Below are 16,085 nucleotides of genomic sequence, written 5' to 3'. Positions count from 1 at the left end.
AATAACTCCTTGGCAGTGACCTATTGGATCAAGTCAAACAGTTGAGGTGAAATTCAGGTCACGCTGTCTAACCAATATTAAAATGCGCCCACTTTTTAAAAAGCCACTTTCAACGAGATTTGAAGAAAATTGAATTCCTGGGTGGGGTAGGAAGGGGGGGGGAATAGAGAAAGAGAGAGAGATTGAGCAAACGGTTTGCATATTTTTTACAAACAACAAGAATTCATCTTTAATATTTTAGAAAGAGGGGGTAAATATTTACATTATTACAGATTCGAAGACTAAAGAGACTAAAAAGAAAAATGTGAAGGATAGTACTTCTCCTGACATGCTCTGGTTGTTAAAATCGTTTTAGGCCGATTCATTACTTTTACTGACAACAGATTTAAGAAAAAATCAATTAAACATTTGCATATTTCTTTGCATAAATTAGACCTGTCTATTTGCATTATGAAGGAACAAAAAGAAAAGGTCTTTTTTGCACTTACTGCTTTCAAGTTGTTAGAAAAATTAAAATTTAATTAATTACATGTCATTGCATATGTCACAGAGAAACCAACTATTTTTTTCTGCAAGAAACTATCTGTCTTCCCCCCCAGCACACACACTAATGTAACTTATTGTATAATAATCACCTTAAAATAAACCCTTAAATGCTTTGAAATAAAACCCTACTCAAAAATTTATTTCCTGCCTATGAATCTCAAGAAGAGATAGTTCATAGTGTGAGGTTTGTTGTTTTATTATTATTATTAAACATTGAATAACAAAACCCCGGTAGATAGGTACTTCATTTTTCTAGGATGCACAGATTGCTAATGGCTTGAGGTACAGGTTACCAAACGGTCAGTATGGTAATAGCTGAGACAATGAATCCGCAGGGACAATAGTCACTTATTTTTCTTCAGTACTGTCAGAAAGGCGCTTTGTACTCAAAAATGTTCTCGAAATGGTAACCAGATCTATATTTTGCAACCTGATTCCTGGGTAGAGGAGGAAATAAAGACCAGAAATTATTTTTCCGAGGTGCTATATTTCTCTTGGCGTTGTCAGTCCCAAACTGTTTGTCGACATTGTTGGGTTGGCTGGGGAAATTGAGGCGAAAGAGAGAGGGGTGGGAGGGAAGGTTTTTAGACAAAAGAGCCAGATTCTTGTGCAACTATTCTTCACACGTCCTTGCAGACTTATTTTATGGCGACAAAAATTCTGTCAAACACTTCAAGCAAAAGACACATCTAAAAACTCCACTAAAAAGAAAAAAAAAAAGAAAAAAATCAGACAACTGAGGGGGAAAATATATTTGTGCACTGCTTAGATGTAATGTGCATGCAACTAAAATAGAATGGGGGGCTGAATTTAGATTGACAATGCAGGAGGGCCAGGCTCTTCTTGAAATAAAGACTTTTAAAATATATATATATATATATATATATATATATATATATATATATATATATATATATATATATATATATATATATATATATATATATATATATATGCAATTAAGTCCCAAAGCTATAAGAATAACAAATCACTGAAATAAAATTGCAGATCTCCCTTGGCCATCTGTAACACTGAGCCAAAGGCTTTTTTAAGCCTTCGAACTGTAGGTCTGTAGCTCATTGGTAGAAATTGGTTTGGGTGACCTTCACGCCTGGGATTTTTGAACTCTTTCGTTGTCGTTGTTGTTTATGATAACCACCAAGTATATTCTTAGATAACTACCTGTGGATATATTTTTTTTAATGCCTCTCCTCTGTGGCTTACAGAGATTCATCCATTAAAAAGACATGCCCAGGTAAAATTACTTTATTAACTCTACATCTTTATTCAATATCCCCGCAGCCTTGGGAAAAAAAGTTTTTTGCATCAATATGAACAATAACTGTCAAAATCCTGTCTGAGTCCAAGGTGCTTGGACAGCATGAGATACAGCTAGTGAAAAGGAATTTATTGGACAGATTTGAATCAATGTTTTGAATAGCAGACTACATTTCCATTAATGTCTTTTGCATACTCTAGATTCTTTCCCCACCCTCCTTGCCACTTTTCTTTAGAGAGAGAGAATTCTACTCGCTTATAGCAAGAGATGGAACATATCTAACTTTAATAAAGTAGGGCTCATCTTTGTCAAGCCATTGGGTAAGCAGTTAGACAGGCCTTGGGGGGAAAAAAGATGCAAATAAAACCAATACATGCTAGATAATAAAAATAGCAAATGAGTTTCCACATGTAACAGTGCCAAAATATATATGGGACTGGGTCTTTGTGTGAGGTAGTACATGCAATTACAAATATGCAAAGCCAACCATATCTGTAAACATCTTAAGCAACATGCTGAGTGAGTGGCCTTTGCACGCTCTCCAACTTCCCTTCAGCCAGAGAGCATTATGCTGAAGTGCAATCCTTTCCCTCCCCATCCCTCAAACCTCAACACCACAAGTGCCAAATTATACAGTCGTCTATATGTACCCTGTAGAATCGAATTTGTGTGAATATTTGAGAGTCACAAATTCGTCTCTAGGGGAGTATATGGACGATGCCAGAGCCTTGTAAAGTTCTGCTTTCCTTTGATTCCCTTAATTGCAGCTGTTCTAATTAAATCCTCAAATACTGGTTATGTCATTTTAAAAGGTAGTTATTCAAGTGCAAAACAGCCTTAGCTTCTGCCAGGACGGCGTGGGGGTGGCTTGTTAAAGGTAGACTGAATAATAATGATGATTGGGGATGAGGATCATAATAATAATAAAATCACATTATTACTTTTCATGTAAAGAAGAAACAGCAGAAGTCTCAGCCAACAGCACAAAAAGCCCCAGCCATTTCATGTGACTGATTTATGGCGTTTTACAACCCCATAAAAGCTGTAACAACGAGCCAAAAGCCTCCGACACCGCTGGCACGTTTAGTCTAATAAATAAAACATAAACAGTTAACTTTATGTGTCACTTTTATTGTTATCAAGTAAAATATGGCAATGCCCTGCAAGCTATGATTTTCAACTATAATTGTTATCAAGCAGTACAAGGGATTAATCCGACTCCCTCTGCCCCTCTGTTTAGTGTAAGCTATAGATAAAGCCCTTAATTGCAATAACTGCACGCTCCAAAATATTTACATCGATTTCCAGTTTCTGTGCTTGCACAGGGGGTCTATTTGTCCTGACATCTGGGAAAGGGAGCCATTTTTATATATGTTATCTGAACCTTACCTCCCGCCCTCTATTAAAGCAGCTAGTTAAATGGGTCTTTTCAACGGACGTTGCAAGGGAAACTAATTTCTGGCTGGATGTGGAGCTATGAACTACATATCTATCTATCTATCTATCTATCTATCATACATGTATGTTTATTTAAATGTATGTATGTATGTATGTGTATTATATGGAGCTTTGTCAGACTGGAAAGGGCAGAATTTTGAATGATGAAAACAAAGCATAATCACCCAGTAAAAAACCAGTTGGAATAAAAACACACAAGTAGTTTTACAAGTAGAGGATTGTTGTCACTCCAAAAGCATTCCTGCTTTCTGAGTGAGTGGAAAGACTGTGTAACTATGATCTTTAATACACAAATAGATCCTATCAGTTTCCAAGGAAATGAGATAGCTCTTAAGCAAACGTTGGGAGCATTTAGAGAACTCTAAATTACGGAGCCAGGATTTGCATATTCCCTTTTACCTCTCAGGTAACTTGTTTCCTTTCCTTCCCTCCCCACCCCCCCATTCAATGATGTATGTTTAACAATATTCCATTTCGGGTGGGGGAAACAATTTTACTAGCAAGGGCACTTACACTGCCCTGTGCTACTTAGGGGTGAAAAGGGGGGCAGTTGTGTAACCTAGCATTTCTTTAAAGTGAAAAATTCAACATATTCTGAGCATGTCTGATCCTGTGCAGGGTAAAGTGACATATGTGTTAACCTTCATAATTAAGACTTGTTCTGTTGTTGATCTGCAAGATGTGGGGCGAAGTTCTACCACGGAGAGATTTCTAAAATCCAGCCTGTGGCGGGGTGGGGGGTATTACGAGGAATATTCCCCAAACGTTCCTTCACCCTCTTTACAAAAACCGGTAGGATTTTATTCTTTTATTTTTCCTTACACATATGTCTTTTTCGGAGGGGGTGGGGGGAGAAAGGGGGTCGGTTGATCCTTCTCACCATCCTGACCCCTTTGCTCCTAGTTTTGAGATCACACAAATAACAACAAACAACAACAACAATACACACACACACATACCCACACAAATTGGATACATTTTGAAAAAGCTTTTGGTTCCTTATCCGGGGACTAGGCTGGCTGGTGTGATTGGACAAGGGAGTCACATGGTGAAAGTAACTTTACGGGGTCGCCAGCTTGTAGGAGGGCTTTATGGAGCAGAAAAACGACAAAGCGAGAAAAATTATTTTCCACTCCAGAAATTAATGATCATGAGCTCCTATTTGATGGACTCTAACTACATCGATCCGAAATTTCCTCCATGCGAGGAATATTCGCAAAATAATTACATCCCAGACCACAGTCCGGAATATTACAGCCGGACAAGGGAGTCCAGCTTTCAGCATCACCACCAAGAATTGTACCCACCACCAAGACCAAACTACCCAGAGCGCCAATACAGCTGTGCCAATATTCAAGCTCCCGGCAACCCAGCCGCGCACCAAAGGGGACATGGGCAAACTCAAGGAGGCCACCACCTCTCAGAGAAACCGCAGCAGCTCTGTGAGCAGACTGCTCTCTCCAGTTCCTCCACCTCTCCTTCCCCAGCCCCTCCAGCCTGCAACCAGCCAAACCCTGAGCATCTTAACAGCACAGCTTCTAAGCAACCTATAGTCTATCCATGGATGAAAAAAATCCACGTCAGTACTGGTAGGCAACTTTTTTTTCTCTCCCTCTGCTCTGTCTTCCTTCCTATTTTCACACCATGCTCTCGCTCGCTCTCGCTCTCACTCGTTTTTTTTTTTTATTTCCTTCCCTTCCATGAGAGTCTTTGGGTTAGCACAATTGAGCTGGATTTACGACTCGGAATGGGTAATTACACCCACCATAAATTTTATAGCCAAGCTAGTCTGGGCAGCCGTAGCCATGTGGTTCATTCTGTTATGTATGTGTGAAACTCCAAAGCTTTGTAAGGGGTGCATAAATAATTCAGTCTTTTGAGCCAGGGAAACCCCTTCATATTAGAATAGAAAGTCTTGGGCTGCCAAAAGTTCTTTATAACCCATTTAGCTGATTACTTTTTCCTGAGCCACTCTGGATTTCCTGTCTCTCTCCCCCTCTCCCTCTCTGTTCTGTCTGCTTCTCTCTCTCTATTCATGCTAATCTTTGCTTTTCTAGTGAACCCCAATTACAATGGAGGCGAGCCCAAACGTTCCAGGACTGCGTATACAAGACAGCAGGTCTTGGAGTTGGAAAAGGAGTTTCACTATAACAGGTACCTGACAAGGCGAAGGCGCATCGAAATAGCCCACTCCTTGTGTCTCTCGGAAAGGCAGATCAAAATCTGGTTTCAGAACAGGCGGATGAAATGGAAAAAAGACCACAGGCTGCCCAATACCAAAGTCAGATCCTCGACTCCATCTAATTCATCGGCGGGCACCATTGCTGCTGGTAACGCTGCCCCCAGCGAGGAACTATCACCGGGTACATCTCAGGATCAGCGAGCAGAGGATATCACAAGGTTATAAACAATATCACACACACACACAAAATTGACTCTGATTATTTATAGAATCTAATATATATATATATATATATTTTGGTTCTTTTCTTGTAGTTTTCCTGTGCGTATAAAAAACAATGAGGTCTTCTGTAAGACCACAGGCTTTAGATGCATGTAACATAGCATGAAGCCAGGTGACCGAGTACCTGCAGGTTTTTTTTACGCCATTTCAGGGTTTTATTTATTTTTAAGGGGTAAGGAAGGGGGGAGGGAGAGGTCAATGTTCTGTTAGATGAATTTAATGAACAAATAAGAATAATCAAAAGGAAAGAGAATGTAGGTATTTTGCCCTCTGCATTACAAATGCACAATGATCTACCGAGAATAAAATGGAGCATTGACATTCTTTTGTATAAATGTGAAAAAAGCTAAAAAAAAAAATCACGATTGAAAAGAAAAAAAAATCACACAAACCAGATTGAGCGAGCAATTGGTTTAAATTTTGAGAAGCGGGGAAAAAAAGAAAAGGGAAGGATAGTGACATATTAAAAAAAAGAGCAAGGTTTAAACAAAGTCAGTAGCTAGTTTTTTTGTCGTGGTTATTTGTGTTTTTGGACTGATTTTACATGATCATTGTAAACTTGGAATAAACAGTTTTAGTGTGTATGTGACAGTCCCAGTGTTCAATAAACCAGTGAGTGTGAATTAGTTTTACTTTAATGTCTGGTGGCTTATTTTACTCTCAACATTCCCCCTTGCCCTAAAAAAAGGATAATAATAATCCTGGGATTGTGGCATTAATTCCATGTGTAGGAGTTACTGCTTAAATTAAGTCTAAACAAACCTAAAAATAACTCTGTATTCTAGATTTTATGACATCACAACTTGGTCAATGTGTTTCAATCTCAGAGTCTCTTAGTCAAACATATACTGAGGGGAGGGGGGAAGGGGAGGAATCTTGTTTTGAGAAAGGAACAGTGTGTTTGAGTTAGAATATCATTCATCTGTCTCTGTTCCCCTCTATCTAATATAAGGGTTTTCTGATTTTTTCTCTTTCTCCACATTCTGTTGTTTTGTTGTTGTTGCAAGATTATGTGAACTGGTTCATTCATAAAAGCCAATAGGTTTCTTCTAATCTTCTTCCAAAGACAGTAAAAGCTTTGGCAAAAAGGTATTCTTGCTCTTGGACTGTGAATAAATTATCCAAAGGGAGAGTTACATGGATAGTTTAGCAAGAAATTTGTCCCCACAACTGAAGGTTTGTTTACTTTCCTGGAAGGATGAGATAACTGGAAGAAAAAGTTGTGTGCAAATAGGGAAGTTATATATAGCTGTTTTCTAGGCCCCAATCTTTTGCAACTTTGCAGCCTGTTCCTTTACAGAACTACTATCCCAGTCTGAAATAACATAAGGGTGCCAGATTTTCAGGTAGGCCTGTTTAAAGACATTTATCCTTCAAGCATTTAACACTATCCCAATGCCTTGCATTAGGATAGTTGGCCAGGTGATTAGATCTCTTTAATCCACCCCAGAAGAGAGATTATCAAATCTGAATGAAGGGGATTAGGACAGGGGATCTTTCTGTTACCTTTATTTTTATTTTTATTTCATTTGTTTTTAATTTTTGTTTGTTATTTGCTCTCAAAAACATGTATAGCCTTCCCTTAAACAAATAATGGTCTCAGAACCTATTGTGATAGCTAGTGAGAGAGATCCTGAAAAGGGAACGTAGATTATAATTACTATTTCTAATAGATCGTGTACATGTAAAGCTCATCAGTTCTTTACACTCCTGCTGAGTGACATTAATATAAAAGTGAGAATGGAGAAAAATGTTGCCATAGTAAACAGACATCAAGACTATAGTTGTCTTTAAACGTTTCCACCTCCAAGCAGAGGAATGTGTTATGAGTTGGTTGTAATTTTTTCTCTCCCTCTGATTCCTTGCCTGTAACAGACCATCTCACACACTTTACCAGTAAAAACAAACAATAAAACCATGGCATTTAAATTCTTTTTATATATAATAAAGTGAATTGGCTAGCTAATCTGTAACAAAGCATTCTCCAAAGGAAAAAAAAAAACCAGAGCCTTTACTTGAGGTTAGAGACAGTCTTCGGACACATCCACCATGCATATACATTGTAAAGAAAACAAAGGCTGAAAGTCCTAACCTTGTAATAATGGTGCTGCTACAAAGTTGAACTGGCCAAGCAACGTGTGTGTGTTCATCAGTGGAAACCTACATGTGCTAGTTCTGCAGACTAAACTAAGGCTAGTGGGGGTGGGCTGGGTGGAAATATTTCTCTTTAAAGTTTGATCCACTTTCCCCCGCTTCCCTTTTTGCAAAGTGCATCATAAGTTGATGAATTATAAGGGGGTGTTCTGAGAGGGCACTGGCTCTGAATGCGATGAGACTTTTTGTTGTGTGTGTGTTCTCTCTCTGAGTGTCTGAGGAGGAAGCTAAGGAAACATTAATCACATTTTCAACTGTATAGTCTGCATATTCAGTAATAAAAAAAAGAATCACATTTAGGCACAAGCCTTTGCGTTCTTGTACCTACATTTCTGTTCCAGTTCTTTGCTCTGAGACTAACTTTACTTTTTCACCTCTTCTCTGCATTATGCTGAGTATTATTTAGCATCTTACTTAGCCTTTAGACTTGGCCATGACACAATTCCTGGCTTGGAGGGAGATTATGAATGCATTATATAGCCAGGCAGCAGGGGGAAGGAAAAAAAAAATTAATGTTCCTAGCTACAAGCAGCCTGCACCATAGTCTCTTTTTAGCCTCTTGACGCCTCCATGTTGGGAGCCTGAAAGATACTTTATTGAAGTTCGGGTAAATGGCAAAAATGGGTTCACTGAAAGGACAACTTTTCTATCCCATCAGCTTTATTCTAGCCAGGCAGCCTGACCTCCAAGCCCCCCTGACCCGGGTAGGTCTCACAACGTGTACCTTCTGTGTCTCTCTACATAGATTTAGCGGCACCACTATGGTTTAGCGTCTTTGTAGATTTTACCATAGTAATGGGGGAGAGATGGGGCAGATTCAATGCGTGTTATCGCATTGTGTTGTCACCAAAATAATCCAAGAGAAAGGAAGAAGGGTGAAGTTACGGCCAAATCTCTCTTCTCACTTCCCGCCTTCCCATGGTTTATTTCCCAACTGGCTACTACCCTATGACCAGATCAAAGTATCCAACGCCAAGTAAGTAGCTTTGCACTTTAAAAAAACACGGGGGAAGTTTGCAAAGCGATGATTAAAATCAGGAGGTAAATGCAATCGAGCGAGAAGGGAGACGATTTTTGTGGTAGAAGGGAAACAATAGTTTATTCTGTTTAGGAGTGCAAAATGGTCCAGATATACCATGGCACACACAGATGTGGTACACGGGGCTGCATTACCCCCACTCCCCATCATCCTGTGTTCGAAGATCAGATCCTCTTTAATTTCAGTGCTCTGTGTTTCAGATTTACCTCGGCACATATAGATTTGTCATCATGTGGGGGTATGTTCCCCCTCAAACTGTGTATTTCATTGTTCGGTGATTGCATAGTCTCTCTACTTATATTACTGGGCTGTAAAAGTAACATTAGCAACAAAAAAAATGTTTCTCGAGGATCAAATTAACATCTCAGGTCAGTTTATTTTAACTCATTTTCTTCTAGTCCAATTTGCTTGAAAATGACCCGCTTAATATATTTTTTTTGTTTCCTCTCACAGCTAGATTTTTGAGGATTAAGATTCTAACTTGAGTGAGAAGCAGTTTACAAGGCTTTAACGAGCTATAAAAAAAAAAACGTTAGAAAGCCCTTGTACGCAGACCCTTGAAGGGACCTCTGTGTAGTTCGAGAAGCTGTGAAACTTAGTTTCCTGTATTGCCTGTTAAAAACCAACAGCTCCAGAGATGTTTGGGACGATAACTTCCCACAAACAAGGGCCTTCAGGCGTTAAGCTAAGTGCCTTCAGTTTTATGAAAACTTTTCCAGTATATAGATACACGTGTTTCCCCCTTTTGCTCTAGGGCTAATCCACAGAAGTGGCATAGTTTAACTTCCAGGCTCTTCCGTTAACATAATAACCCAGGTCTTTACAGCCACTTGTGCCCTTTATCCCTCACATAGTTGGAAAATGTTCGTCTGCCCTGTTAATTGTAATTAAAAGACAAACATTCAGCCAGGCTTAAGTGAATGAGTTACGGGTTTGCAACCATAACTGACAGCACCTCGAACTGTAACTTACATTTATTGTGGTCTCGTATATCATTACCCAGAGATATAGTTTTATGTACTTCCTAATCTGTCCTTATGATTTATTTTGATGGGCAAGGTACCAAACCAAACATTTTGGGACTTTAGTGAAAGACTAGTATTTCCTTCCAAACAGCCAGCAGCCGTTATGGTAATGCTATTAACCGTTTCTGGCAAATGCCACCCTTTTCGAGTTGTTTGTTTCATTGGCTATAGATTGTCTTCCTATGTGGAAAAGTATTTTCCCAACTCAGCAATAGATAGTTTTGAGTTGAGAGAGAGAGAGAGAGAGAGAGAGAGAGAGAGAGAGAGAGAGAGAGAGAGAGAGAGAGAGAGAGGTTGGTTTATTTCTATGTAGGGAGTTAAATATTGCTTTGTAAATTATTCACTTTTCCTAAATTAATTTTTTCCCATTCCTAAATTAAAGTTTCCATTGCTACTTAATCCATCATATGTATTGTATATTTCCCTAAACAATATAATTAATTAGATAGATAGATAGATAGATAGATAGATAGATAGATAGATAGAAGGGGGTGGGTGGGGATAGATAGATAGATAGATACTTTGCTTTAAAACAAGAAATATTTTTAAAAAAACAATCTTTGTATTAAAATCTTTAGCTGTTTCTGGAGTTCATTTTTCAGGGATATTTTGATCATTTTATTTTCTTCACTTTTTGTCTGTACTACGGATCTCACAGCTTTTGCTTTCCTCCTCTAAAGGATTTATTTGCTGTTGTGATGCTAAATGTTATACACTGTTCAGTAATATTTTATCCTTTGTGTAACTCTTTCTGAGGAGCAAACAATCAACCTATAAGTAATTGCGGGGTAGCAAGGAAAATAACTCTAAATATATGTATTTATAATGCAATATATAAGTAATATACACGTTATTGAGCATGGGGAGAGATCGGTGTTATTAAAATTACTATTTCAAACTTCAGGACTTTTTCATAAAGTTTAATTCTGATGCGCTCGTTGTGACAGCTGTCACTCAATTCTGTTTGGGTCTGTTTAGTCACTCATAATATCTGTGTTATTATTTTTTCAGCTAAACAGTTTCATTTCTCTGGGGCTCAGATGTTAACTCCCATCCATCCCCCCCACCCTCCTCTGAATGATTATTTATGCCTCATACTTATTGCTTCTCAGGAAAAGTGAAATTATTAAGGACAATATACCTCTGGAAAAAAATTGCCCCAAAGATAGCCAACTTCTCTAGGAAATAGAGCAGAATATAACTAAAGTCGAGTTTCAAAGAAAGAGGAGTGCATAGTAAATAGTCTCACAAGACCATAAAATACGAATTGTTACACAAGCAAAAGGGTATGCTACAGCATGGGATAGAAGAATTAATTTGTTACAAGGTATCAAAAATATTTTAAGGTAAATCTTTCCCTATACTTCTCTTTTTTAAAGGAAGTATGTTGTTTCAACCAACCCCTTCCCCACACCCAAGCTCACTCCTCCATAGAGCGCTCCCCTCTGCTTACTACTCGTGAACCTCACTGAATCACACCTTCATACATTTATTTTCAATTCATTAAATTATTATTAAGCAGAAACTTTAACAGGCTTAAAGGGCTTTGCAGCTTTTGCGTGCAAGTTTCCCTGGAGTATAATAGCCTTGTAAATTAAAAGTATACACGCAGAATTACAAGTAAATGAATATACACCCAACCACATACACTTGGAAAATTAAAAGTATATGCACACGCACACACAAAAATACATACAGAAAGACATCCACCGGCATATATATGAATAATTAAGAGTAGATGCTTACATACAAATATACATACACCCACGTGTTTATGCTCATGTCCGCCTTTTACATATACATTCATCTGTACAAAACCTCACACATAGAGAAAAAGAATTAAGACACCCACACCCACACAGCCTGGAAGTTGGTTAACCTTCCGAAACGCTGCGAGACCCAAAAAGGAGAAGCAACCTGCTATCAGGATTGTCCATGAAATTCTGGTTATTTTATTTTCAATGACTAGATACAGTTTGGCTTACTTCTGGGGCGTGCATGCAGCAAAACGTCTCTCTGGCTTCTCTGAAATCCCCCAAAACCAGTTCCCCTGAAGTACCTATAAATATTTAAAGAAGACCCAATAAAGTGTTTACTCGCAGGTTTGCTTTGCATTAGCTAGGTCATGACCCCAAGTTTGGACAGCAGGACAAAGGAGCTTTGACTAGGGTCTTGAAGTCTCATGTTAGGGAACGGCATAATCCCAAAGTTATTGTTTGAACCAGCAGGTTAATTTACTTGTTTGGCAACAGCTCTGAAGTCTGGATGTATAACTTTATCTGCCCCATGTCTCTAGCCTCATCAAGGGCTACTTAGACTCATCTCTTATTAAAGTATCCAGATTAGATGATTGTTACAGGGTTACAATTTACTTCCTATTAGACTCCAATAAGTCTAAAAAAATGAGTCTAAACTGCATAATAACAAGTAACTCCTTAAAAATGTTGCTAAGGAAAATACCTTCTATACACTTTCCAGACTATGGAGGTCCTGGCAGGTAAAAAGTTCGATCCCTCCACGGGCCATGTTTATTTCAATGGGTACATAACAGCTATCCTAGTTTGTAGAATACTTTCAGTCAATTGGGGGGCGGGGGAGGCTGAGGGGAAACAAACAAACAAAACCCTTAAGTCAGAGGCAAACCCTCGTTGACTCAAACTCACGTCCTAGGTGTCTCTATGTTGCAGAGGATACACGACACTAATTCATTTTAATTTAACACTTTCTTGGGAGGTGGGGTGGGATAACAGTCTGGCATGATCCTTGGGCAGTTTCCCAACTATAAGCATGTAAAATAAAGCCTATGGTGCCTATAAGACGACGTTAACTGCAGCTGGAGAATTATTTTGCCAGCACCCTGTTTGAAAGAGTGAACTAATCGTGTTCTTATTCTTTTTTTTAAAAAAAGCTTTGGTTTAGATTCTTTTCCTTCTTTAAAACCCAAAGGAACAGATGGCAAAGCTGAGTTTAAAGTTGTATAAACTTCACCCCGGTGCTAGCATGCCGTTTGCATGGGCCTCTGTGGGCAGCGAATGTATAAAGTTTGCTTTTGATAACAATATTTATATATTCAGTATACAGAACTGACCCTGGGTGTATATACAGAGAGATAGCTTTGTAAAAGGGGCATGAGCCTGAAATGGGCTAAATGTTTTAGGACTGGGTTTTAAAGAGACCTGACTTCGTCGTGGGCATATTTAATAAGGGAAATGCTTATTTAAAAAAATGCTGATGATGTGAAGGAAAAAAAGGCCAATGAGAAGCTAAACCCCATATTTGTCAAAAAACAAAACAAAACAAAAACCCCCACACAAAACCCCCACACCTGTCAAGTAGTTTGTTTCAGATTTTTATTCTCTCTCTTTTCACAAAACTAGAGCTGCTTTCAGGGGAGAGAAACACAGGAGGAAAAGTGGAAATGACATTACTGTATGGGAAGAGAATGACCAGTGATTTGGATAGTAATGGCTTGATGCTACTGAGAGGCTTCTTTCCCTGAATGAGCTGCCTTTTGATGGTGAATGTTTTAATATCAAGTTTACAATATAAATCTTGGGTGGCATAAATCGACCGATACATACAAATGTAGTCCCCCCATGCTGGTCATCTTAACCTTTCCTTTCCTCTCCAAGGATTTTCGGAGAGTTAGAAAATGCTGGACTGGCTTTGCTGTTACTATCCGCGCCACTCGTGAAGAAATACAGTATTGAGAAATGTTTATACTCCCCGGCGCGAAACATCAAGATCTGTATTTTTAAAAAATCTGAACAGTTCTCCTCTCTATCTGGAAACCATCTTTCTGGGTACGAAGAAACTTTTTCCCTAATATGGGTAGAAAAGTCTTAGAACCAGCAGCATAAAGGTTATTGTGAAGATAAACCTCCAATGTGAGTGTGTGCTTGTCAGAGTGTGTTTGTGTGCCTGCATGTCTATATGTCTGCTGTGTGTGTTGGTGTGTGCATGCCTTTGTGTGACTGTATGTCTGTCTGCCTGGTTTTGTGAGTGCCTCTGGATGTTTAGGAGTGTTTGTGTGCCTGACTTTGTGTATATGCTGCATGCAGATGTCTGTCTCTCTGCGTGTGTGTGTTTGGGAATGTGCATGTATGCTTGTTTGTATGTCTGTGACTATGGGTGTGTGCTTGTGTTTGCACGTGTGTGTTCTGCGTTTGGAGAGTGTCGCAGAACAGAGCCAAGGGTTGGCCTGACCATTGTAAAGAGGGAATTCCTTGAAAAGACTTCACATGGGTATCTGGCAGAGGCAAGCTGTAAATCCAACTGTTTTATAGCCCCGGCAGCAGATGTTTTAAAGCGCACTTTCCCCCCTTGGATTACTGTTTATCACAGAACTTCTAGGCCTGCGATCTATCGACCTTTTCTTCTTAGGGGTAGTGAGCGGGTTTGTTTTGGTTGTATTAGTTCCATTTGATTGCTAACCCCTTTATCAAATGGCTTCTTTTAAGATCTTTACCCTAAAACAGCCCCTCTTGATTCCCCGCGGATGGCGATTAACTATGGCAAGGGATTGCCTTCTTCTGTCTCCTGCTTTCCATATTTGCAAATTAAGTGCTTCTGTGATCCGATCAGACCTTCATTACGGGGGTGGGAGAGGAGCGTTTTGAGGTAGGGGAAGGGCGTGGGTGCCTAAAGTCACATTAGTCTCCATGGGGCGAGCAAGCCCGGCTGACGTGTTATGAAAAGCTTGAACGTGCTGTGTATACCCTCCCTAACCCATCCATTCTCCTTTGGCTAGCCCTCTCTATTGTTGGCTGAGCTGGGATGGACCCCACCCTTATAAATAGAATCCATGTGGCCAGAAGAATCCGAGGCGTTTTGCCTTGGGGGTTAATGGGGGAAGGTGGTGGATGTCTGATGCCTCTGTCCTATCAATCCGTGGCTGGTAGGCATGGCAGAGAACCGGCTTTACTGCTCGCTCTTTTAAAGCTTTAGCATATGCCAGGGTTGTTTGGAGGCCAAGGCTTGGAGATAGCTGAGGATCAGTAGGTTAAATTGTGTGTGTTGTGTGTGTGCGAGTGAGAGAGAGAGGTTGTAGACTTAAATTTAATTCCATTGTTTCTTATAACAAGGTTCCTTTGAAAGAGCTAGAAAAGGCCCCACCAAGTAATCAACAAACAAAATAGTAACAAGTATCAGAGGGTAGCCGTGTTAGCCTGGATCTGTAAAAGCAGCAAAGAATCCTGTGGCACCTTATAGTCTGTTAGCCTGTAAGGTGCCACAGGATTCTTTGCTGCCAAAATAGTAACACTGTCCCTTCGCGTCTATGTCCTTGTAGCACAGGGGGCTCTCCGGCTTAGCTGTATCCATCACCGCTTCTCTTTCACTCTGGTAACTGCGAGCGATTTTCGTAATGACTTGCAAGAAGGTTGTAACGAACGATGAGGGCTCAGCAGAGTCCTCCGGTGAACTGTGGGCAAGTGTCACTTTGCAAGCTGACACCCGCCGCAGCAAACGCGAGCCTCTGCGGTCCGATTGCAGTTCTCCAAGTTTTGCGCGAGCCGCACGCGCTTATTATTTTTGGCTAATAAAGAGCAAGACCGTTAGAAACAAATACCCAATGAATGTAAACAAGACACTTGTGGTCTCAGTCACCATGACGATTAGAATCCGCAGCATCCAAACCCACACCCTGCTCTCTCGGAGAGGTTTATATAGTTGGTGGGAGTGCTAAAACCCTACGAGGCATACGGTATTTATCTTGGTTAACCCTGGTGCTTTTATTAACCTTGGTGCTTCCAAGGAATCTGAGGACCCTCCCCGCCCCCGGAATTAATCGAACCGGACAAGAACAGAGTTGGTTTAGATTTCGCAGCTGATGTTTCTGTTCAAATACTTGGAAAGGAAGAAAAACAACAACCCAACCCCATAATAATTATAATAAAAGCTTCAAAATCTAGCTGGGTTTCTTCTATTTAGAAAACAAACACCAGCAACCGGCCCAGTGGTTGCACCTATGCGTTCAAGAGCAATGTGATTATACGCGTCCTACGAGGACTTTGCTCTCATAAAGTTAACTTAAGACAGGCCACTTTCTGCCGAGGGGCAGCCAAGCCAAATGCGAGCCTCGAGAAATCTACGGTGGAATCACTTGAAATCGAAAATCTT

General features: G+C 39.8%; 1 protein-coding gene and 1 long non-coding RNA gene across 3 annotated transcripts in view; both read left to right on the top strand.

Moving 5' to 3' along the window:
* Nucleotides 1-16,085, top strand: part of LOC127035766 (uncharacterized) — a 68,266-nt gene that overhangs the window by 33,778 nt on the left and 18,403 nt on the right. The window lies entirely within an intron of this gene.
* Nucleotides 4,314-6,358, top strand: HOXC4 (homeobox C4). The gene is made up of 2 exons (XM_050926023.1): nucleotides 4,314-4,872; nucleotides 5,341-6,358. The coding sequence occupies exons 1-2, from the start codon at nucleotides 4,329-4,331 to the stop codon at nucleotides 5,688-5,690; spliced, it is 894 nt and encodes a 297-aa protein (XP_050781980.1). The 5' UTR covers nucleotides 4,314-4,328; the 3' UTR covers nucleotides 5,691-6,358.

Source organism: Gopherus flavomarginatus, chromosome 16, assembly GCF_025201925.1.
Source record: "Gopherus flavomarginatus isolate rGopFla2 chromosome 16, rGopFla2.mat.asm, whole genome shotgun sequence".
In the NCBI taxonomy this organism is placed as follows: domain Eukaryota; kingdom Metazoa; phylum Chordata; order Testudines; family Testudinidae; genus Gopherus; species Gopherus flavomarginatus.
This window is presented reverse-complemented; position numbering and strand designations above follow the sequence as displayed.